The 23,389-nt window shown below is 45.2% G+C and overlaps 1 protein-coding gene across 7 annotated transcripts in view; it reads left to right on the forward strand.

Moving 5' to 3' along the window:
- Positions 1 to 22,052, forward strand: part of raraa (retinoic acid receptor, alpha a) — a 192,096-nt gene extending 170,044 nt beyond the window's left edge. For 5 of the 7 annotated variants that reach the window (XM_055924444.1, XM_055924459.1, XM_055924455.1 and 2 more), the window contains 8 exons: positions 2,886 to 3,034; positions 7,622 to 7,763; positions 11,016 to 11,132; positions 13,852 to 14,012; positions 15,659 to 15,835; positions 16,257 to 16,461; positions 17,726 to 17,884; positions 19,770 to 22,052. In XM_055924444.1, coding sequence (XP_055780419.1) covers positions 2,886 to 3,034; positions 7,622 to 7,763; positions 11,016 to 11,132; positions 13,852 to 14,012; positions 15,659 to 15,835; positions 16,257 to 16,461; positions 17,726 to 17,884; positions 19,770 to 19,972 — 1,313 coding nt within the window. In that variant the 3' untranslated portion in view covers positions 19,973 to 22,052. The remainder of the gene's footprint in view (positions 1 to 2,885; positions 3,035 to 7,621; positions 7,764 to 11,015; positions 11,133 to 13,851; positions 14,013 to 15,658; positions 15,836 to 16,256; positions 16,462 to 17,725; positions 17,885 to 19,769) is intronic. The other 2 variants (XM_055924468.1, XM_055924463.1) reach the window with 1 other exon arrangement.
- Positions 22,053 to 23,389: the final 1,337 nt, after the last annotated feature.

Here is a 23,389-nt window from a genome sequence, read left to right on the forward strand (position 1 = left end):
AACTTTTCTTCATGCAGACTGGCTTTTGGCCATACAGGTGCATCTGTATTGGGTGCATCCTTTAGTAGTTGGCCTATATTTCATTACGCCTGTATTCCTTAGGCTTTGAACCCGTGTCATTTTACATAGAATGTTCCATGGCTGATGAATGACAATGCCTTTACAATAACGAGTGCAATGGGGGCACATGTATGTACAGAAGTGGAGTCCACTAGGGATCAGTTACGAGATCACCTTATCGTTTCCTCTATAAATTATTTTAAAGGCACAGGCTTTGAAGTGCTGACCCGAGGCTAGTTTGTGTTTACACATGGGCAAGACCCCCCCCCCCCCCTGGGAGATAGGAAAACTCTTTTTTTTTTTTTTTTTTAACGAGGAGGTTTTTAAAGGTCATTCTCCATACGCCGGTGGTGCGGTTAGTGCCCGTTGAGTGTGTATGTGTGTGTGTGGTTTTGTCTTGGACTGGGTAAGAACCCGGCATGGCATTCTGTATAGCAGGGCTCTCCGACCCTGTTCCTGGAGAGCTACCCTCCTGTAGGTTTTAACGCCAACTCCAGTAACTAACCTGATTCTTCTTACCAAACAGCTCATTATTCGAATCAGGTGTGCTAGATTAGGGTTACAGCTAAAACCTACAGAACAGTATCTCTCCGGGAACAGAGTTGGAGAGCCCTGCTCCAAGGAGTAGGGCCACACAAGGGAGCTTGTGGCATTTAGCAGAAACCCACAGAACGGATCTCATAATAACTGTGGGACACAGCTGGTTGGATGAGGGAGGTATGGGTCCACCAGGGTTGACTAATGAGACCACCTTAGGTTGTACAGGAGCAAGCTAGCCACATGGGCTAAATAAGCTTCAATTTGTCCCCTAATGCTAAAGCACTAAGAAGCCAAAGTAATAGAGGAATGGTATTCGCACGTTACAATATGCTGCTGGTCTGTTGGAAACAGCGGTCCACTTTTAAAGGCATCCACTCACCCTGTCATTCGTGCTCCCGAGTGGCGTAGTGGTCTAAGGCACTGCGTCTCAGTGCTAGGGGTGTCACTACAGACACCCTGGTTCAATTCCAGGCTGTATCACAACCGGCCGTGATTGAGAGTCTCATAGGGCGGCGGCAATTGGCCCAGCAACGTCCGGATCTGGCTGGTGTAGGCCGTCATTGTAAGTAAGAACTTGTTCTTAACTCGCGTACCTAGTTAAAGGTAAAAAATATATATTAATAATAATTCTTCCGGTTTTGAGTGAGATTGTCTTTATATCCTGGGTCTGATTAGTGTTGCAGTTGGTCTCTTCAATATGAGCTTCATTGGTGTTGTCTTTACAGTTAACTGCGTTACTGCTATCAGGATATCTGAACCTCGTGGATATACTGTATGTTTGCCTTGTGAAAAGGGAGATATCAGGATAATTTGGGGTTGGTTTTAACATTTATTTAATGTTTTTCCAGCGGTGAGCGTGAGCGTATTGGTGTGCATCAGCCTGGTGCATTTGGGTTGTCTGAATGTACTCTTCCCAAGAGTTTTTCGGGACCATGCAAACTGCAGAAACATGAACAGACACATTACAAAGAGAGCTGTGAGTGAAGAGAGGGAGATTATGTGGATGATGGACATAAGTGTGTTTGCGTCGGGGCGCGAGACAGTGGTGTTTCCATCCAGAACGGCTGTCTGCTGCGTAACGTGGAGTCTGTTCCCAGCTGTACTGCAAGCCTGGTGAACCCGTGAGCCTTGTGTTAAATATAGTTTGTTTATTTACACACGAGTGCCGCCCGGGCCTCTGGGCAGCTCAGAGACCGAGACGTCACAATTTCTCAATCTGTCTGTGTGTGCTACAGTGTATGACTGGTGTGTGTGTGTGTGTGATTACAGTGGTTTTGTGAAACACACAGAGGATATTAAGGGCATAGTCCACCATGCCTGTTACTTCAACCCAACAACAGCATTTCTCTACCCCCCACCCTCCCAGAGGCCTGCCGTATACTAGTTAAATAAAACAAAAAAGAACTACATTCTACAGCCCGTATGCCATGGCCTTGGATGAACAGCTGAGTGCTGCTGGTCACCTGATCCCTTTATAGCCTGTCTATCTCAAGAATAATCATCTTAGGTCTCATATCAAGGGCTCCCGACTAATTATCTTCGTTAATTCGCCCGTCTTCAGCGTCTTAAGCCCTGTTTGTTTTGTGACTCAGAGATAGAGAGAGAGGGGGGGGGGGGGGAATTAGAGGAAGAGAAAGGATGACTGTGTGGACAGCCTTGGGGTGTCTGGTTCTCAATGTCCAACTTGACCTTAGCTTTTGTCACCTTTTCTCTCTGTGAAAACACGATGATACCGCTCGATTTCATTAGACCTACACACCCTTGGTGACCATATACCACAGGACTCGTATATCTTATACAACGGAGCGTAATGGACGCTAGTCCAGCAGAACATTATTCCTCGCTAGAAGCACCATTCATTCACACACAGCCTAGAGAGAATACTGTTATCTGTCGAGTTCCTTCCCTGATGGGTGAGCCAGTTCCTCTATACAGCCATTCAGGACATCCTTATGTGATCTCCGCTGCTAACATTGTCTCGATTGATATGTGGAACCCCCCCAAGGTTACCGGTAAACAAGGATGGCCTGCTTTTCTCTTCGGCTCAAGCCTTGCTTTGATTCACCGTGCAGGCCTGTTTCTGCCAAGCGCTCAGAGAGAGAGACTCTCTCGACAATACCCAGTCTTTCATGTCGATAGTGGATACGATAGTGGCCTCTAAAAGATATTGTCCTTGTCGTTTCTGTCGCTGAATGCGTTGTTAGGAAGTGTGTGTCTATGTTGACTGTGTGTGTGTGTGTTAAGTAGTATGTACTAAGCATCTCCCCCTCTTCTCTCTCCCACAGCTATAGAGACGCAGAGTACCAGCTCAGAGGAGATAGTGCCGAGCCCGCCGTCGCCCCCTCCTCCCCCGCGGGTCTACAAGCCCTGCTTCGTGTGCCAAGACAAGTCCTCAGGATACCACTATGGAGTCAGCGCCTGTGAAGGCTGCAAGGTGAGACACACCACCTAACCTTATATCCATACACGATATTCTATACTATATTCTATTATATGCTGTATTTCTTTCTGTTTGATCCAAGGAGCAAATTGTACATTGATTTTGGGGGATGTCCTGTAAGTGGTGGGCTGGCCCAATGTTCTGAATGCATATAGGGGTGCCCATGTTGATATTTCTAACACATATCCTGCTTGTCCTGGTTTGGAATGGGAGTAACGAGTCCCAGGGGTCATCACCCTGTGGCACCCCTGAACATTTGAACGCATGCTATGCCTAGCATTTCCAATTAACTTTATCCAAAGTTCAGAATATACATAGACCGGTTGAGGGGTGGACTAAAAATAGTGGACTGGACCATCGCTTATGTCATTGCTTATTCTAACCTCCTATATCTAGGGAATATACCTAATCAGTTGCTCAACCGAAATGTGTATTCCGCATTTAACCCAACCCCTCTGAATCAGAGTGGTGAGAGGGGCTGCCTTAATCGACATCTATGTCATCAGCGCCCGGGAAGCAGTTGTTGTGGGGGCCAACTGCCTTGCTTAAGGGCACAGCGACAGATTTTTCACCTAGTCGAAGCGGGGTTTCAAACCAGCGACCTTTCGGTTACTGGCCCGACAGTCTTAACCACTAGGCTACCTGCCGCCCTATACATTATCTATATGTGATGGGACTGCCAGATGTGGGCTATGCTTCAAAAATATTGCGCTATACAGTTCTCATAAACTATATGTAAAAAATGTCTTCCGTTAGTGGCTTTAGTTGGAGAGTGTGGATCTGCTGTGTCGTTCCAACTCCAAATGAAATCATTATCGAAAGCGGGTGCTACGGCCGGGTGCAGAAGAGCTGCACCCTCATTCAGCAAGAGTCAACACGTACACTTGTCATCCCCACTCTCCATGCATGTGTCATAAGCCATCTCCAGCACGTCCTCGGATATCATATGTGCCCTTCACTCCCGAGCTCTCCATTGATCAGGCCTCGCAAGCCTTTTCATGTGGTTATGTGAGACGTGTTATGAAAGCAGCAGGTACACTGACTTCCACAATGTCCTGTAATAAGGCAACCGTCTGCCTTCTGAAGTGGTATCTGGCCGCCTTATCTGCAGTACAGTGTTTCATAAGACCGGCATGTGGGGTTGTGTAAGCTTGTGTAATCAGTGGTGCGCTGGGAGACTCGCTGTTCATCTGTAATGCATGGAGGTCGAGGGGTGGGGGTTTAAGGGGATGGTGTTTGAGGGGTTGAGGGCAGGGCGATGGTCTAAGACTGGCAGGCAGAGAGGGAGGCTGGATGACTGGCTGCGGTGGTGACAGGTGACCATTAGGTCTGCCTCACATGGCTGGGCCCAGGGAAGAGAACACCTGGCCTGGGGCGGGGGACGGAGGGAGGGATAGAGGTGCTGCAGGAAGGAGCCCAGTTGACACTCAAAGGAAGACGGGTCACGGCATCCACAGTGGAGATGAGAAAAGGGGGATTAGGAAGAGGGCGAGAAGGAAAGAAGAGGAGGAGAGATTAGAAAGACGGGGACATAAGGACCGGAGAGGAGGAGAGTAGAGATGACCGAAAGGGGAGAACAAAGAGATGAGTGGAGCTTCTGGAGCCCACAGAGTCCGATTTTAACACAGCAAGATCTCGCCGCCTTCAATGGAACTTAACCTGCCCTCTAATAGAGACCTAGAAAAAGTGAACAAGGAAAATAAATCCTTAACCTGCCCTTTTATGAGGGCAGAAATGCACCACTTGCCGGAGTTGCCTGTTGCACGTCCTCTATCTTTTAATGTCTCTTAACTTCACTCTACTCCTTGTTGTCTAATAGCCTCTGATTTTAAATATGCTAATGACTGAATACTAGCTATTGATGGAGAGATGTAGAGTGAGTGTGTGCGTGCAGTCTGAGTCGATATGAAAGCAGGACCATGACTTCATGTTGGTTATATAAGAAACAAACTGGCTAAAACTCACTGGGTGCTGTGCGTGCAAGCGTGTGCGTGCGTGTGTACATCCCTGCCGGGTGGTAGCTACCCCAGCACCAGCTGCTAGTCACCGCCCCCCCAGCAGAACTTACACAAATTCAGCATTCGCCTCCCCTCTGTCCTGTTCACCATAGGAGGTGAGTAAGCTTGGCATTCTCAATAATTCAACCCTACAGGCATATTCATGTATATATGGCCAGTCATCGGAGACTGGGGTAAGTTGAGGGTTAGCATTTTAGCATCGCCTTAACTAGCCCAGCTACAAAGCCCAACCCTGGGGGGGGTGGCGTTGAGGGATATGGTCGGAACAAGCTACTTAGAGATGGCTCATTTGTTTGTTGTTGAAGTGGAGAACTCATGTTCCCTCTCTTTCTCCCAGATATAAACACTTTAACATAACATTTGCATGCTCTCTTCATATTTATGTTTTTGCCTCCGAGGCATCGGTGCACAGCATGAACCCTCTCTTTTTATTTTCTTTGATGCGAAAGAGACTAGCATCTTAACCCCCCCCCCCAACATTGCTCGTCTCTCTGATGTTGCGGTGTTTTTGGCTGTCCTTGTTAGTCACTTCTTTAGTAATGTGCCTGTCACAGACGTAGTCGCCGAGCAGGAGAGGCAGAGTCTCTGGGCATTTTCAGATGGTCGCATGAGGACACCTGCACACTCAGTGGGAGGCTGGCTTTACTCGAGGCACAGTTTGTGAACTACAAGTATTTTTTGCTGTGAAGTTTCAGATCTTTCCCACGCAATCAACCGTTACCACACACAAATGCACAACATCAGTTACAGTCAGGTCCAAAATTATTGGCATAAATGTGAGCAAAATAATATAAATACTGAGCTATATTGTATGCTCCCCCCAAAAAATCTAATAATATTATTTTATACTAATATAATTGCTCATAGAAAGAGATTTTGTTTTCCAAGTAAAACAGATTTTCTCTCAAAGATATGGGTCAATTATTGGCCCCCCTGTTTTCAATACCTTTCAATATCTCACGAGGATAACGGCACTGAGCCTTTTACTAGAATGTTTTATGAGATTACAGAACACATTGGGAGGGATCTTAGACCATTCCTTCATACAGTCTTTCCAGAACAATGATATCCTTCGTCTGCACTTATGGGACTGCCCTCTTCAGTTCAAACCACAGGTTTTCAATGGGGTTCCAGTCCGTAGACTGAGATGGCCTCTGGTTGCTGCCGTCCCTTACAGTTGTGCCACGTTTATGCAATAGCACTTTAATCGATTGATCAAACACACATATATAGCCTACAGTAGACTGTAATAATACTGTTCCTCGTCTCGCTCACCTTCAAATAGGATCCCTCCCCACCTATCAGCCTGCCGTCTCTCCTCTCAGGAGGGGTAGGACGAGGAGAGCGAAGGATAGCCGATGATCCGGGAAGGACAAATTGTGGGTTTTCGTCCATCTGTCGGCCAGAGAGCTAATCTCCTGGAATTGTGGCGCTCCCCTGCCAGCCGGCCCCACCCAAACATGACCCACCCTCTTTCCTCCGTGATTCAACATGACCCACCCCCTTTCCTCCGTGATTCAATATAACCCACCCCCTTTCCTCCGTGATACACATTGACCCACCCCCTTTCCTCCGTGATTCAACATGACCCACCCCCTTTCCTCCGTGATTCAACATGACCCACCCCCTTTCCTCCGTGATTCAACATGACCCACCCCCTTTCCTCCGTGATTCAACATGACCCACCCCCTTTCCTCCGTGATTCAATATGACCCACCCCCTTTCCTCCGTGATTCAATATGACCCACCCCCTTTCCTCCGTGATTCAACATGACCCACCCCTTTTCCTCCGTGATTCAATATAACCTATGACCCACCGTCGCTCCTCCGCCGGTCAATGTTGCCAGTGATTAACCCATTGAGTGACTAATGAAAAGAAATAAAAGAGTTATAACACATTGTGCTTGATACTGATGGCATCCTCTACAGTATCTGCCTTGCCAGAATACACAAAGGGGGTAGATGTACTGTTTGTGAGCTTTTGTTAAGATTTTTAGGGTTTTGGATCTTTGAGAAGCATGGTTTGGCCATTTTTGTTTATCTGACACCCTCCTCTTGTCCTTTCATTTTGTTTCAGATATCTGCTGAAACAAAATGATCCGCGGCGAGTTGTTTTGCTTCTGAGAGTGCTTGTAAAGCATTTTAAACCCATGTTCTCTCTCTGTAATGATTTTCAGTTGGCCCCGACCCAGAATTTCTTTTTGCTAGGCCATTTTAAATATATAAAGTAGGTCATGGAAAATAGCTAGAGGCCCATTGGCCTCTGCGTTTCATATCCCCAAACCGTTTTGACTTACTTAAAGTCCTAAAAGCATCTCTCAATGTCCTAATGGGCTATTACCAAGGTACGTGGGTGATCTCATGAGATGGCAACAGGAGTTAATATTTCTCCTGCAGATTATTCAATGCTATGACTTTCAAGAGCGTAGTGTTTAGGTAACGCACTGTGGACCTTATGGAACACTCTGGGCCTGTCTATAGGTCCTTGAATCTCCTCACGCTCACTGACAATATCTCTCTCTCTCTTCTCCTCGCTCTCTGTCTTCATTCTTCCGTCCTCCAGGGCTTCTTTCGGAGGAGCATCCAGAAGAACATGGTGTACACGTGTCACCGGGAGAAGAACTGCATCATCAACAAGGTCACCAGGAACCGCTGCCAGTACTGCCGGCTGCAGAAATGCCTGGAAGTGGGCATGTCCAAGGAGTGTGAGTAGCACTGCTAAACTACACCACCCTGCCAACCCTAACCTCAGTACACTATACGCTACACCTCCCGGTCAGGACGTCAACCACAGAGGCCATGTCGTTATCTAAACTATGCACTGACAATCAGGACAATCCGTTAATTTCCGTTCGACTGCCATCTGGGATGAAATGTCTGGGTATTTGATTGAGTTCCGATTGATGGGATATCATGCGTCACTGAAGTACGCTACACTGTCCAGTCGAGCGTATTTTACACAACAAAAACTCACACTCAACATCATACTCTATCATAGAGCCTCAGAACTGTGTGTGTGTGTGTGTGTGTGTGTGTGTGTGTGTGTGTGTGTGTGTGTGTGTGTGTGTGTGTGTGTGTGTGTGTGTGTGTGTGTGTGTGTGTGCTCGTATACAGTGGGGAGAACAAGTATTGGATACACTGCCGATTTTGCAGGTTTTCCTACTTACAAAGCATGTAGAGGTCTGTAATTTTTATCATAGGTACACTTCAACTGTGAGAGACAAAAACTAAAACAAAAATCCAGAAAATCACATTGTATGATTTTTAAGTAATTAATTTGCATTTTATTGCATGACATAAGTATTTGATACATCAGAAAAGCAGAACTTAATATTTGGTACAGAAACTTTTGTTTGCAATTACAGAGATCATACGTTTCCTGTAGTTCTTGACCAGGTCTGCACACACTGCAGCAGGGATTTTGGCCCACTCCTCCATACAGACCTTCTCCAGATCCTTCAGGTTTCGGGGCTGTCGCTGGGCAATACGGACTTTCAGCTCCCTCCAAAGATTTTCTATTGTGTTCAGGTCTGGAGACTGGCTAGGCCACTCCAGGACCTTGAGATGCTTCTTACGGAGCCACTCCTTAGTTGCCCTGGCTGTGTGTTTCGGGTCTTTGTCATGCTGGAAGACCCAGCCACGACCCATCTTCAATGCTCTTACTGAGGGAAGGAGGTTGTTGGCCAAGATCTCACGATACATGGCCCCATCCATCCTCCCCTCAATAATGTGCAGTCGTCCTGTCCCCTTTGCAGAAAAGCATCCCCAAAGAATGATGTTTCCACCTCCATGCTTCACAGTTGGGATGGTGTTCTTGGGGTTGTACTCATCCTTCTTCTTCCTCCAAACACGGCAAGTGGAGTTTAGACCAAAAAGCTCTATTTTTGTCTCATCAGACCACATGACCTTCTCCTATTCCTCACCTGGATCATCCAGATGGTCATTGGCAAACATAGTATAGTATACAAAGCATAGTGAGTCTTAGTGGACCTCTGTGATGAATATGTTAGCACCTGCGGAGAGTGAATGAGCAGGCGTCGCCTCTGATCAGTGCATCCCTGGGGCTGTGTGAACACACTCCCTCCCCTCACACATACATACACACACACACACACACACTGTCAGACCAGATTAGCTAATTGGTGGAGGTGAGACGCACACACACACACACAGGTCCACACTGTATGCATTGTAAATATACTGACACACACACACACACAGGCGGGCAAACTCCTCCCTCTCTCTGTCGTCTCTCTACTATGGTATTTACCCTCTTCATGGTACTGTAAGCGCTCTGCGAGTTTCCCATGCGGCTGGCCGTCTGAGGCCTACTGTAAAGTAAGTTATCCTCAGCGCTCCTTACCTCTGAATGGGCCCATTAATCATGATTATGAGGATTACAGCAGGCCGGCTCTGCAACACCCACCACAGGGACAGACAGGAGATAGTTTGAGATGGCACTGCCATCTTGTGGCTTGAAGTCGGTACTGCATGGCTGAAGGTAAATAGACAGGATAGGTAGAAGTGGAACCTAACAACTGATACAGGGTGAGATGTTTCTTCTGTTCATCTCCCTAATGGTTAAGGGCCAACTTCTATCTCAAGTTCTAAAAGTAGCCATATAGGTTCACTCTTAAGGCGTCAGCATGCTGAACTCAGCTAGGTGAACCGAAAGAGTGTGCTTGCATGCTCCCTTCAGCCTTCGCTTGAAAAACAAGAAAAAAGCGACAATACTGTACATATTGTCCATTTTGAGACACAGTAGCCAGTATACACTTCCTCACAATAGTCAGAATTAATCTGAGATAACTCAAGAAATCTTTCATCAATTTGAACGTTTTTGCAGAGGAGATCTTAGTCACGCAATTTTACAGCTAACTAAGATGTTTGGTGCAGTATTTCGTCTCTCATTGAATGACAACAGACTTTATTGAAGAATCCCTACTGTTGACCAATCACCGACTAACGGGTATAGACTTTGGCTCCGGACTTCGGCTTTCCTCGAGAAAAAATGTTGGGTTCCTGAACAGCCGATTTTAAAAACCTCACCAGAGTCCAAAACGAACAAAAATGTCGTCATAATATATGCACAAACTCTTCCTAACTGTTTCGTCTGGGAAGCATGCGGACAGACGCCTTTACTCTGCCATACTACCTCTATTCTGTGTGTGTGTGTACTATTTATTCTGTGTGTGTGTACTGATTGGGTTATGTGAGGGTGTTGAGATTTCTTTCTCCGTGTGTCCTGGCCGATGACTTTGGTTGTGTTGCGGGGCTCCGTCGGGGGGGGGGGGGCTGGCCATCTGGGGGCCTGCGGGGAGCTACCGAGGAGGCTGGGAGTGCCGGCCGCTCTGCTAGGGGACGTCTCGGTGACCTTGCGTCTGCTCGACAGCTCCAACACCGTCAGGACCAGTGCCAGGTGACCATGCCGAGGCAGAGAGGGGGAGAGAGAGTGAAAGAGATGGGGGTTACCAGGGACAGCCTGAGAAGAGGAGTCAGTGATGTCGAGGAAAGGCAGGGCTGGCCTGGAGTTTTTGGGGGAAATGCTCTTTTACAATATCAATGTTGACTATGTTTGTTTCCTTAGGCGTGCCGTTAAAACTCTGCTGGTGACTACTGTATGCGTGTAGAATGTAGACTTGATCCATGTCATGATGTTGTGTGGTTTTGAATTTGGTTTGTATGATGTCTTCTGGTGAACGTGTGTTCAGAATACATTCTGTGTACGACAGAGAATATGCCTATTCAAGTTATAGTTTTTTTGTGTGTGTTTTGAATTTGGTTATTAACGTTCAGATTATAGGACGGTCCATTTCATTGTACATGCGTAAACGTTCCCCGCTGTAATTACTGCGGTAGGGTATGTGTGTGGCTGTACTGTACTACGGGGGAGCCCTGTGTTAGTTAGTGTGTGCCCTGTCGAGGGGGTAAAACTGTGCCCCTCCTTGTCGCCTCAGCTCCTCGCTCCAGCTCCAAAGGCGGGATGGCGTTGGGCCCCCAGCCGCCGCCCCCACCCTTGGAGACCGGGAGGGGACAGACTGGGGCGCCAGGGGCGGACAGGGCAGCTCCCCCGGGTAAGCAGTCACCCCCCCTCCTTCCCAACCCCATTCCTCCGTCCCCTCTTTCCCTCCATCCATCCCTCATCACCTGTTTTCATCTCCCGTGCAGTGCCCTAGCATCTCCTGCATGTATGAACGGAGGAGGAGGAGGAGGGTAGGAGAGGATAGAGGGAGAATAAGTTTCATCATTGTCTGGCCAAAACAGAGCAGCGAGAGAGGCAGGCAGGAGAAGCAGGGGAACATTGACATTTTTATCTTTCCATTGAATTTAATCTGTGTGATGGACGACCTGTCATGGGTTTAATTTTCCTCCTTCAAATTATCCCTGTCTGTCAGCTAGCTGGCCCTCTCTCTCTTTCTCATACACACAGACACACACACATATGCACGCACCCACACATTCATACACACGCACGCAGACACATTGTCAAACGTAGCCTTTTATATTATGAAATCCACTATGAGTACAAGTGATTGATTGATGGGAGTATGTGTATTGCTTCTAGCATACCCAATACAATACTGCACGCTACAATGAATAGACTGCTAGAATGTGTTTCATATCAGTGGGAAACCCAATTCCACACGGTCGTACCATTTTAAGAATGCTAGAAAGAATCCTTCATAGCTCAAACACATTCATATTCAAACAAAGCATTCATGTAGACACATTCCCATGATTCACACACACACACACATACAAAATAATGCTGTGGGCTGTATTTCTTCTCCCCCTCGCTAGCCCTGCTATGGATCGCCCTCCAGTTATTGCACACAGCAATTCTCCGTGACTGATCGCGAGTCCCGGCTAATAGTTCTTTAATGACTGCGTTCAATTGTGTTGTGCAGCTTTTGATTGCGGTGTCAATTTGTCAGCACGGGTAATGTCTCTGCGTTAAGGATGCTCCACTTTTATTTAGGGAATTCATTTAACGTCTCCAACGGGCGCCGTGATGGCGGCTGGGGGGGGGGGGGGGGGGGGCGCTGCTAAGTCGCTTTGACAGGTACGGGAGAACGGGGGAGGGCCCGAGACACACACGCGCGCGCGCGCACACACACACACACATCATTCTCAGCGCTTCTCACCTGTCATCTCCTTTAAAGGTGGATGGACTTTGTGGCAAGGATAAATAGCTGTTGGCAATGTATAGATGTAAGAAAGTGCTTTACTTTACTTGCTTGCTTTTTATTTGTTAGTGACACACATTAATCAATATCTCTGTAATTGTGCCAAATTTTTCCAAAAGTCACATTTTCATCTGAAGTCCCTTGGGTCTGAGTGATGTGAGGGTGCGCTTACCTAGCAAATGCATGATCTGCTGTTGTATAGTGTGTGAGTATCAGACCTGGATCCCCCCCGTCTCACCGGAAGTTATCCCAGGGAGAGAGAGCCCTGTCTGTGGACTGATTTAATGAATGTTGTCCCTGTACGGTGCATCCCTTTCTGGCCCTAGACAGACAGTAACCTGTGATGAGTTTTGTGTACCCCTATAATGGTTAGGATTTGGACAGGGGAACTGATCCAGGATCTGTGCTTAAGGGTAACCTCTGAGTCGAGGTCTGGGACCACTGGGTCTGCGCTGGGACTCGAGCTGTGGTCTGGGGAAAGGGGGAGAAGAGGAAAACAACAAACCCAGGGAAGACCTATCAGAGGACAAGTGAAGCTTGGAGCGACAAAGAGGGAAATAAGCTAGCTATTGAGGATTAAAGAGAGGGAGAAGAGAGGAATGCGCAACAGTGATGGAGATAGAAAGAGTGCATGAGAGCGAATGCTAGAGGGGGTTGTGCAGCTAGTGGGAGCGGGGGCTCAGTCGAGCCCTTAAAACCATTACCGCCTGGATATTTGTCATATTATGTTATTAGATTAGCCAGGGCCTCTAATGAAAGCAGTAGCAATGTGTCAGCATTATGAACGACCTTATCCGCCAACGCTATTTATCACCTAACCAGCCTCCCCTCGTCAGACCTATACACCCCAGGGTGGGTGAGGGGAGGGAGGGGGAGAGCTGAATATACCCTAATGGCTTTCCAATGCTAAACACAGCAGCGGCTGGTGTATTTGTCATTTCGGGAGTGAGTGTAGCTACATTCGCAGCAGCGGTCGGAGCGCCGCAGGGAATGGCATTTCTCAGGCTTTCCTTTTGGATTATTTCCTCAGTAATATCTCTGTCCCCCCTGGGCCAACCTCTCATGGTCGTTTATCTTCCCGGATGGGATCAGAGCTGGAATGTGTTCTGCTGGCTTCTTAGCTACAGAGGCCCTTGGAGCTTGTTGTTTTCCTACTGCCACTTAATCATCCTCTTCTATCGGGTATCTGTCCTGCTAGCTAGCCTACCTACACCACCTACTGCTCTTGTCCTTTTGCTACCTCTATTTTATATCTCAATCCCCTCTTAGTTTCGGTCTAGATACCGCCACAATTGAAATACTGTTCAAATACAATTTGTTCCCCCAACACAAGTGAAATCCTGGGTGCTTTACCCGCAGTTTAATTTCACCGATGGTCTTGCCATTTCATTTTGGTTTTATTTCTGTCTTTGATATCACAATTACTTTCTAGTTTAGGCAGGAAATGCAGTATCCTTCCTAGACTGTTTGTAAACCAACCAACTGAAACCGAGACATACCAAATTTACCTCAGAAGCCCCCTTTTTAACACACCTTTTAGACATTCCACTGCTGAATGGCCTCCCTGTTCCTAAACCCTGCTTCTCTTCCTTCTCCCTCCCGTCAGCGGTGAGGAACGACCGGAACAAGAAGAAGAAGGATGAGAAGAAGCCGGAGTGTACTGAGAGCTACGTGCTGAGCACTGAGACGGAGCAGATGATCAACAGGGTCAGCAAGGCGCATAAGGAGACCTTCCCTTCCCTCTGCCAGCTGGGCAAATACACTACGGTGAGCACCACAATACTTAGAGACAGAGGTGTGTGTGTGTTTCTGTATGTAAAATCTCACAGATTAACCAGGACAGGGCATTCGCTCATCTGTTGTGGTTGGTATTTTAACTGAATGATTCTTCAAAGTGTTGTTTAAGTATAGCTTCAGAACCTTGTTGGTGCTGCTACCTGTGATTCTCATAGCCACAGAGTACGTTCATTTGATTTATTGTGTCATTCATGTTGTCTGTGTGGAGTCTTGAATGCAGGGGCGCAACTTTGTTTTTAGAAGTGGAGGGGGGGGGGGGGCATAATCTGGTGGAGGATCTGGGGATTCCCTCCCTCCCCCCCAAAACAATTTGGGGCATCTAAGCTATTTTCCTGCATTTCTACACAATCCAATATGACCCATGGACCTTCTAGCCGTCTTTATTTAGAACAAAAAAATAAGCAAAAATGTCCCAGTCATCTAGCTAGTTAAGAGATCATTGTTAAATATGTTTAAGTGATAAGACTGAACAAGATCAAAGCTAATTCAATAATCAATATTGTTGCACCTTTAACCAATAGCCTAACAAATGAACAACTTAACAACTCAAAAATAAAGGACTTTTGATTGTGTTTGTTAAGAAATCCTCTATCAAATTTCAGCCAGACCACCCAGCCAGCCCGATCCGTCTACATGCCCGACCCCACCAGCCTAGTCAATAACCAACACACTTTTTCCCCCAATCTTTAGGTTTGGGAATAAAGGTTAACAATAATACAAAAAATAAGCGCAAAGCTACACATACATTATACATATTTTATTTCAGCTCATGAAACACTTTACATGTTGCGTTTATATTTTTGTTCAGTATGAAATGTATGAAAGTACAGTTGAAATATTGAGGCATCTGGCTTGTCCAGTGTTTGCTGCACAGAGAAAATAAAGTGTTGTATCTGCAAAAATTCACCTGAGCTCCATCACAAACTGGTCTTTCCTGGCTGCCTGACCATGCTGAGATCCGTCACCAGCTGATCCTCCTAAAATGAGGCATGACAAAGAATTACCTTGGTGTACATTTATTTATTCATTATATGGTTCAATAATAGAACTGACCATTATTCCCAGATTCCAGACTGTAGCTTTAATCTGCTGTCCTGTAGCTACTGTAGGTCTACCCATCAACTCAAGATGGAACTTTGTATCAATTACTGATATTGTTAATATACTGCAAAATTCACCACAACTCCGTAGACTGGTCTTCCCTGGCTGTCTGACCCTGCTGGGACACCTGTCACCATCTGATCCTGCTACGACATGATGATCATAGTGTTGTGTACTGACGGTGCACCATGACAGTGAAGCCTGTAGAGCTGTTTATTACTGTGTCAGTGTGAAAAGTAAGGAATTATCTCGGGAAACTGACAAATCAATAAGATTACATTGCTATACTGACTGTAATAAAAACTCACATTGCACAAAAACCGCTAATTTTGGCCAGCTCTCGTTCTCTGTACATCAACTGGCAAAAGCAATCGAAGTTAATTTACTTAATTTACTCAGAATGTGACCCCCCCGTCCCCAGTGAAAGTTGCGCCACTGCTTCAATGTAAAACCATCTTCATCCAATAAAACCTGGTTAGCCATCAAACTCTTACTAGTCTCTCTCTCATTCACAGAGTAACAGCTCGGAGCGGCGTGTGGCTTTGGACGTGAACCTGTGGGACAAATTCAGCGAGCTGTCCACCAAGTGTATCATCAAGACGGTGGAGTTTGCCAAGCAGCTGCCCGGCTTCACCACGCTCACCATCGCTGACCAGATCACCCTGCTCAAGGCCGCCTGTCTGGACATACTGGTAAGGGGATCGCTTTTGGTTAGGTCTACTAATGGTTGTCTGGAACAAATGCTAACACACCCTCTCGGATCGCTCTTCATGATCAGAGTTGGTCGATTAGCCAACCCTGGTCCTGGTCCATCTGAGAGGGAGTATAGGCGTTTCTTCCAGCACTAAAACACCATATCACCAACAAATCACCTTATAAGTAGGAACTTGATCAGTTGAAACGGATGTATGAGTGCTGGGGTGGTGTAAAAACCTGCACACAGTCTAGTTTTTTCAGGCCTGGGATTAGTGAGTGGTGACCTGATGAGATCTGTTCATAGGATTATTGAAGGTACTACAGCTACTTATCGACTCATACCCCGTGCTATTGCATGATTGGCCTATGTATTTTATTTCTGGCATGCTCAACCAATCCTGCGCTCTGCTCCCTCAGATTCTGCGGATCTGCACGCGCTACACACCGGAGCAGGACACCATGACGTTCTCGGACGGCCTGACACTAAACCGGACCCAGATGCACAATGCCGGCTTCGGACCGCTCACCGACCTGGTGTTCGCCTTCGCCAACCAGCTCCTCCCCCTGGAGATGGACGACGCCGAGACGGGGCTGCTCAGCGCCATCTGTCTGCTGTGTGGAGGTACTGCGGCTGTTTGGATTTAACCAATGCTACTGCATATACAGACGCACCCATACACACTCAGTGATTGAAGTTGATAATGACATTGTGCCCGAGTAGGGTAGGGATTAATCTGCCTCATCTTCATGTGGCTGTGACGGTGTCGCTGTCTCAAACAAATAGAGCTGGTCACATCACTTCTCATTATAGGCAACTGTCACTGTACCGTATTCCAGCATTCACATATTGGACAGGCTCAAAACTATACTGAACAAAAATATAAACGCAACATGTAAACGGTTGGTCTCATGTTTCATAAGCTGAAATAAAAGATCCCAGAAATGTTCCATACACACACAAAGCTTATTCATCAAAAATGTTGTGTACAAATTTGTTTATATCCCTGCTAGTGAGCATTTCTCCTTTGCCAAGATAATTCATCCACCTGATAGGTGTGGCATATTGAGAAGCTGATTAAACGACATGATCATTACACAGGTGCACCTTGTGCTGGGGACAATAAAAGGCCTTTTTTGTCACACAACCCAATGCCACAGATCTCTCAAATTGAGGGAGCGTGCAATTGGCATGCTGACTGCAGGAATGTCCACCATAGCTGTTGCCAGATGATTTAATGTTAATTTCTTTTCCATAATCCGCCTCCAACGTCATTTTAGAGAATTTGGCAGTACGTCCAACCAGCCTCACAACCGCAGACCACTTGTATGGTGTTCTGAGGGCAAGCGGTTTGCTGATGTTAACGTTGTGAACAGAAGTGCCCCATGGTGGGCAGGCATGATATAGGCAGGCATAAACCATGGACAACGAGCACAATTGCATTTTATCGATGGCAATTTGAATGATGGCAATTTGAATGCACATAAAATACAGATGCATATCTGTATTCCCAATCATGTGAAATCCATAGATGAGGGCCTAATTCATTTAAATTGACTGATTTCCTCATATGAACTATAACTAAAGTAAAATCTTTGACATTTTTGGTCAGTATAGAAATGTAGACGAGTGCTGTGTCTTGAGCACCATCTACTGATTAATAGTAAACATATAACAATGTGTACTTAGAAATTCTCAGCGTTGACCCACCTGGAGAACGTTCAGGAGGGTGCGCACTCACTGCAGCGTTACAGAACGTTCAGATAATGTAGCTAATGTGGTGAAAATATGATGGCCTGTCATGTAAAATACAGTTTAGCATGAGCTCTATTTATTACATTTCAACTCACTGAACACACCCCTGTATTGTGTTTGTGGCTGTGTGTAGATCGGCAGGACCTGGAACAGGCAGACAAGGTGGACGTACTACAGGAGCCCCTACTGGAGGCTTTGAAGATCTACGTGAGGAAGAGGAGGCCTCACAAACCACACATGTTTCCCAAGATGCTGATGAAGATCACCGACCTGAGGAGCATCAGTGCCAAAGGTGATAGGCAGTCCGAGACATCCGTCTACACCGTTGACCATTTCTTTCTCGTTCAAAGGTTGTTTGAAATAGGCCTAGATCCGGCATCTGGCGATTGGTTCAAGAATGATCGATAACGGACAGGACACAAATGTAGTTTCCTCAGTATTACGAAAGGTGTGCAGCAGGGGTCGCTTTTTGGGGCCCTGTTCTCTTCACTATTTATATGAAACCTGTAGCGTTCCTCTCGTGTGGCTCAGTTGGTAGAGCATGGCGCTTGCAACGCCAGGGTTGTGGGTTCAATTCCCACGGGGGGACCAGGGTTCAATTCCCACGGGGGGACCAGGATGATTATGTATGAACTTTCCAATTTGTAAGTCGCTCTGGATAAGAGCGTCTGCTAAGTGACTTAAATGTAATGTAATGTATGCGGATGGTACAGTTATTACTGTTATTTACTCCTGTGCCCCCTCAGTATAGCAGACCTTTCATGACCTTCAACATGTATTTGACTCAATTCAAAAGTCACTTACTGATCTTTAAACTAGTGATGTTCTCTAGGTCTTGTAATATTGACCCTGAGGACCTGCGTATTTGCACGTGATGATACTCTCTTTTAAAACACACATTGAAGAAAAGGACAAAAGAGCTGAGAATTTAAGATGGTTCTTTTATAGAAATAAATCCTGCGTCACTTTGAAAAGTAGAAGGAAGTTTGTTCAAAGAACGCTTCTCCCAGTACTTTATTGTAATATAATCTACATGCATGCGGCAGCCTCTGTTTTAAAACCTTCAGACTGTCTATCACTCAACACTGTTTTATCACTAGGGACAATTTTCTTACACATCACTGCATTTTGTATAGTTCTGTTGGCTGGGAGCCTCTGACTACCAGAAGGGCCCACTTTGTATATGAAGTGTTTCTTCAGAGACTCCCCCACTTACTCAGCTCACGTATTAATTGGAAGTCCAGGAATTTTCAGAGCCGTTCTCTGGACTGGCTGGTTCTGGAGGTACCGCGGGTCTCCACTGAGCTGGGGAAAAATGCTTTTTATGTCTATCTTGTGGAATAGCCTTCAGGCAGCATTGAAGCTGGACTCGCTTGTCTCCCTTGGACAGATTAGATCCATTTTGAGGGAGATACGGTAGTAGTTGTTTGTTTTTGATTAATCTTGTTGTATTGATGTTGCTATTTTGCTTTATGTTCTATTGAATTATGTGTTAATGTTCACAGGGCTCCCTTGAGAATGAGACCCTGGTTTCAATGATGACCCCACTGTTTAAATGTTAAATAAAGAATACACAAATAAAATACACCCAGCTGTGGATTAGCCATATACTGTACTTCTGTTTCAATTAGCCTTGTATTCTAATGGTCTACTATATATAGTAGTTAAAGCTGCAATATTCAACTTTTTGGGCGACTTGACCAAATTAACATAGAAATGGGATTTATAGATCTGTAATTTTTATTGAAAGCAAGTCTAAGAAGCATAGATCTGTTCTATGTGTGCTATTATATGCTTTCCATTCTTAAGTTTTGTTTTTGCGTCTTTTACTTTGTTTTGTAAACTAGCTGAGAATACAATATTTTTGGTTATGGAAAATATATTTCACAGCGGTTTAGATGGTACAATGATTCTCTACACTATACTTGCTTGTTTTGTCACAAACTGAAATTAGGCAAACTATTTAAATTTTAGCAACCAGGAAATGGCGGCTCAATTTCTGCATAGTGTACCGTTTAAGGTACTTACTTTGCAACGTCCATAAAGGTTTAAACTCAATTATAAAGGTATACATTTGTAATTTAGATCCAAGTCAAATGTGACTCATTCATATAAAGGGGTTGAATGTCCACAACTGAGGACAGACTAACACCATATCTTGGTCCTCCCCTCCTCAGGAGCCGAGCGTGTCATCACCCTGAAGATGGAGATTCCGGGCTCCATGCCCCCTCTCATCCAGGAGATGCTGGAGAATTCTGAGGGTCTGGAGAGTGGGGCCACAGGCTCCCGGACCAGTGGGGCCCTCCCAGGCAGCTGCAGCCCCAGCCTATCCCCAAGTTCCGCCCAAAGCAGCCCCAGCCCCACCACGCAGTCACCGTAGCAAGCCGCCCTCTTTTTCTCTCATCCCCCTCTTTCTCCCTGTGGTTGGGGCGTCCTCAATGTACACAGAGACTGGCGTGTTCTTGAGTGTTCCTCCCTATGTGCGATACACCCTCTCCTGCTCCACCCCCTCAAAGACACTGTCTGGAAAATGGCGGACGGGCGGTGGTGTGATTTCTCCGTTTTCTGGAACACTGCTGATATCTCCTCCATCGCTCACCTCACCCTTCCCTCTCTCTCTCTCTCTCTCCACCTGAAAGACTGAGGGAAGGAATCGAAAGGAGCAGTCAGAGCTGTGGACACTGGTCCACTCAGAGGGGCTGGCGGGAAAGGGGGAGACAGACAGACAAACGGACAGGACAAGCAGACAGACTAACACCAGACACTTTTCTCGTTTCTCCAAGGCGGACTGCAGGCATGGACTTGTCGAAGAAGACCCCACAAAAAGACTGGGTCATTCTCCTTTTCCATCTTTGAAAAACAGATTTCATACAAAATATATATATAGAAAAGTAAGAAACTGTTGTGATTGAATTCTTCTTGATGGAATAACAGGTTGAGAAGAAAAACAACTTTTTTGTGTGTTTTAATTGTTCCATTGTTTTATCACATACTGATGATGTTTTAATTAACAAAAGTAAAGAAGTTAAAATTTACTTTTTCAATTTAAAGACATACACACGCAAATGTGCACAGAATAGAGTTGCGATAAATATCAAACTATTCCAGGTTGGGTTTGCTTTTTCTCTCCTTTTTCTTTTCTGCTGCAAAGAGAATTGGAAAAAATGATTGTATGAGCTTGGATGTATGATATGGTCACAGGTCCTTCAAGAAATCAAATGAATGAAGTTAAGGTGTATTTTAAGTAGCCTTTGAGTTCATGTATATAAGCTGTATTCATTTCTTTAAAAAAAAAAAAAAACTACGGATACCTTTTACTTGTTTTGTTCGTATGTTTCTGTTTGAAGAAAAATATATTTTAAGCACATTTTCCTGAAGGAGGGACATGTCCATAGAAATCACTATTGTTCTTAAAAACGGCAGCCACAATTTAGTTCACTCTCACCCCTTAAATTACAACATAGATTCCCATGAATACGAAAAAGAAAACCAAAGCACTCATATTGGGGCTTTTTGGTGATTGGTAGCTGAAGAAAGATGTGGAGTTGGAGGGTTGAGAGCCAGGTGCTGGGTACATCCAGCTAGGCACAGAGACTAGACACAGCATGGTTCCCAAATGGATTACAATGTGAAGGATGGAGTACAGTACACTGTATTTTCAAGACAAGTGATTCCTATAAGAATCTAAAAAATGATATGTGGGGGAGGGTAACTTGAGTGATCTAGGGTCCCCTATTGATGGTGAAGGAAGTTGGCCTTGTTGACTATGCTCTCACGAATACACCAACAACCTGGGTCGTATTCATTAGGCATGAAAAAAAAATTTAATAAGTGATTGACACAGGGAGAGTCTACCCCCCCCCTTGTAAAATGTTTTGCAGTGTGCACTAATGAATGTGACCCCGTTTTGGGAAATGGGACCTTTGACCTTTGCCTCAAAGCAATACCACCTGTGATTCTTCATAGAAGCCCAACATCACCACTGAGCCTAGTTTTTGATTCTCACACGCAGCTCGCTCAAACATTCATCACTGTACACAAACACATATCGATGTCTCAGGAAGGAATCATTCTATATGCTTTGCTTGTTCTTTGTAAGAGTTTCCACTGTGCTGCACCCTACTGCCAATCACACACACTAACACACATATGCATGCTACTGAGCCCTTGAATTCTACAACTCTACAATCACTCGTCTCTGCTAGGCCAGTACTTTGCAGAGAGACTGGTCTGAACAACAAGAGCTATGAAGAGGATGTCAATATGGATTCTGTTGGGATCATAAATGTGTTCATTTTTTTTCCTCAATTAGGACAACACCTGTCCACAACAGCGCACAAGCCTCTCTCCCCAGCGAATCTGAATTAGCAACACAAACCCCTCGATTTGAGAAGTATGGAATATGTTGCAATTTTTTTCAAAATTCATCAGGCAACTTAAAATAAAAACATTTCAGAATAGTGTTTGTTTGTGTGTGCCTGTAGCAGTGTTTGATTACACATTTGTGTTAATACATCAAGATGTGTACTATAATTCATTTTTTTATTGTCTTATACATGAGGAGTCTTCTGCACCTGAGCCTTGTACTTTGAGAAGCATTACTTAGCATGTAAACAAATGTCTGTCATATACACCCCACTGATAGATGAGTAGGCCTCTTCTGATAGAAGAAATACATTGATGGCAGCAACGGCTACCATTTATGGACAGTCATAATGTCTTGCATAATGTAAGTACGCAGTAATAAATGGATGGTATGTGCTGTTGCAGACTGCAGTACAGTACAAGGACAACCATACAAATGTTAGGCCCTCAAATACTAACGAAGGCTACGGAGTTTTACTGGTAGCAAGCAGGCCATTGAGAGTGGTTATTTGTCATCTGGCATAGAACGTTTAATATCACTCTGTGTTTTGTGTAGGCTTACCGTGGTTTGAGGTTTTGTAAATATCTTTCGGACAAGGTGACTTATCAATATATTCAGCTCTACTTACTCTCAGTTTCGAAAATGCTAATTAGCATCAAAGTAGACACCATGCAAAACTACAATTCCCTGCAAGCTCCATCACGTCATTTCTAGCTGACACCTTTGCTAACAGGTATTGTGTCCATTTAAAACTTGCACAAGACATTTCACAGAATTGTCCATTTAAAGAAATGTAGCCAATTTATTAATTACTACATTTAACTAACATTAGATAGTTAATCCAGAGATTCTTACCTTTGCCTCGATTTGGCAGTCTAGTCCAGATAATCATGGCATTTGTAGTTCTTTATGATAGCCACATTAGCAGTTAATTAGCAGTTCATATTTGAGGGGGTAAATACAGACAAATATATTGATAAAAGTCACCTTGTCCTATAGAGATTTACACAGTTATCAGAACGTCACGCCAAGGTAAGCCTACACTTCTTCACTGAGGTTTAACGGCGGTTCGCATCCAATAAATGTTGCATTACCGCCACCTACTAGACTGAAGTATAACTCCCTTATACTGTGCTAAAAAGAAAATACCCTACCATCTAACACTACACTCACTAAATTATATTCAGATTTTTTTTATAAATAAATAAAACCACCCTACTGCTATTTAAATGATTTACATCTATTTAGTCCTACTTCAGGCCATCAGCCTGAAATTATGGGACACCACCACTTAACACGCCCTGTAACTCTTCTGACATCAAGTCTCGCACACCCAAATACCTCTCTGCGGCTGCCACCACAACCTCAATTTTCTGCGACTTACTTATTAATGCTAAAAATACAATCTTACTGAAACATACAGTGCCTTCG

The sequence above is a fragment of the Salvelinus fontinalis genome, chromosome 1, assembly GCF_029448725.1.
Source record: "Salvelinus fontinalis isolate EN_2023a chromosome 1, ASM2944872v1, whole genome shotgun sequence".
NCBI classification, from domain to species: domain Eukaryota; kingdom Metazoa; phylum Chordata; class Actinopteri; order Salmoniformes; family Salmonidae; genus Salvelinus; species Salvelinus fontinalis.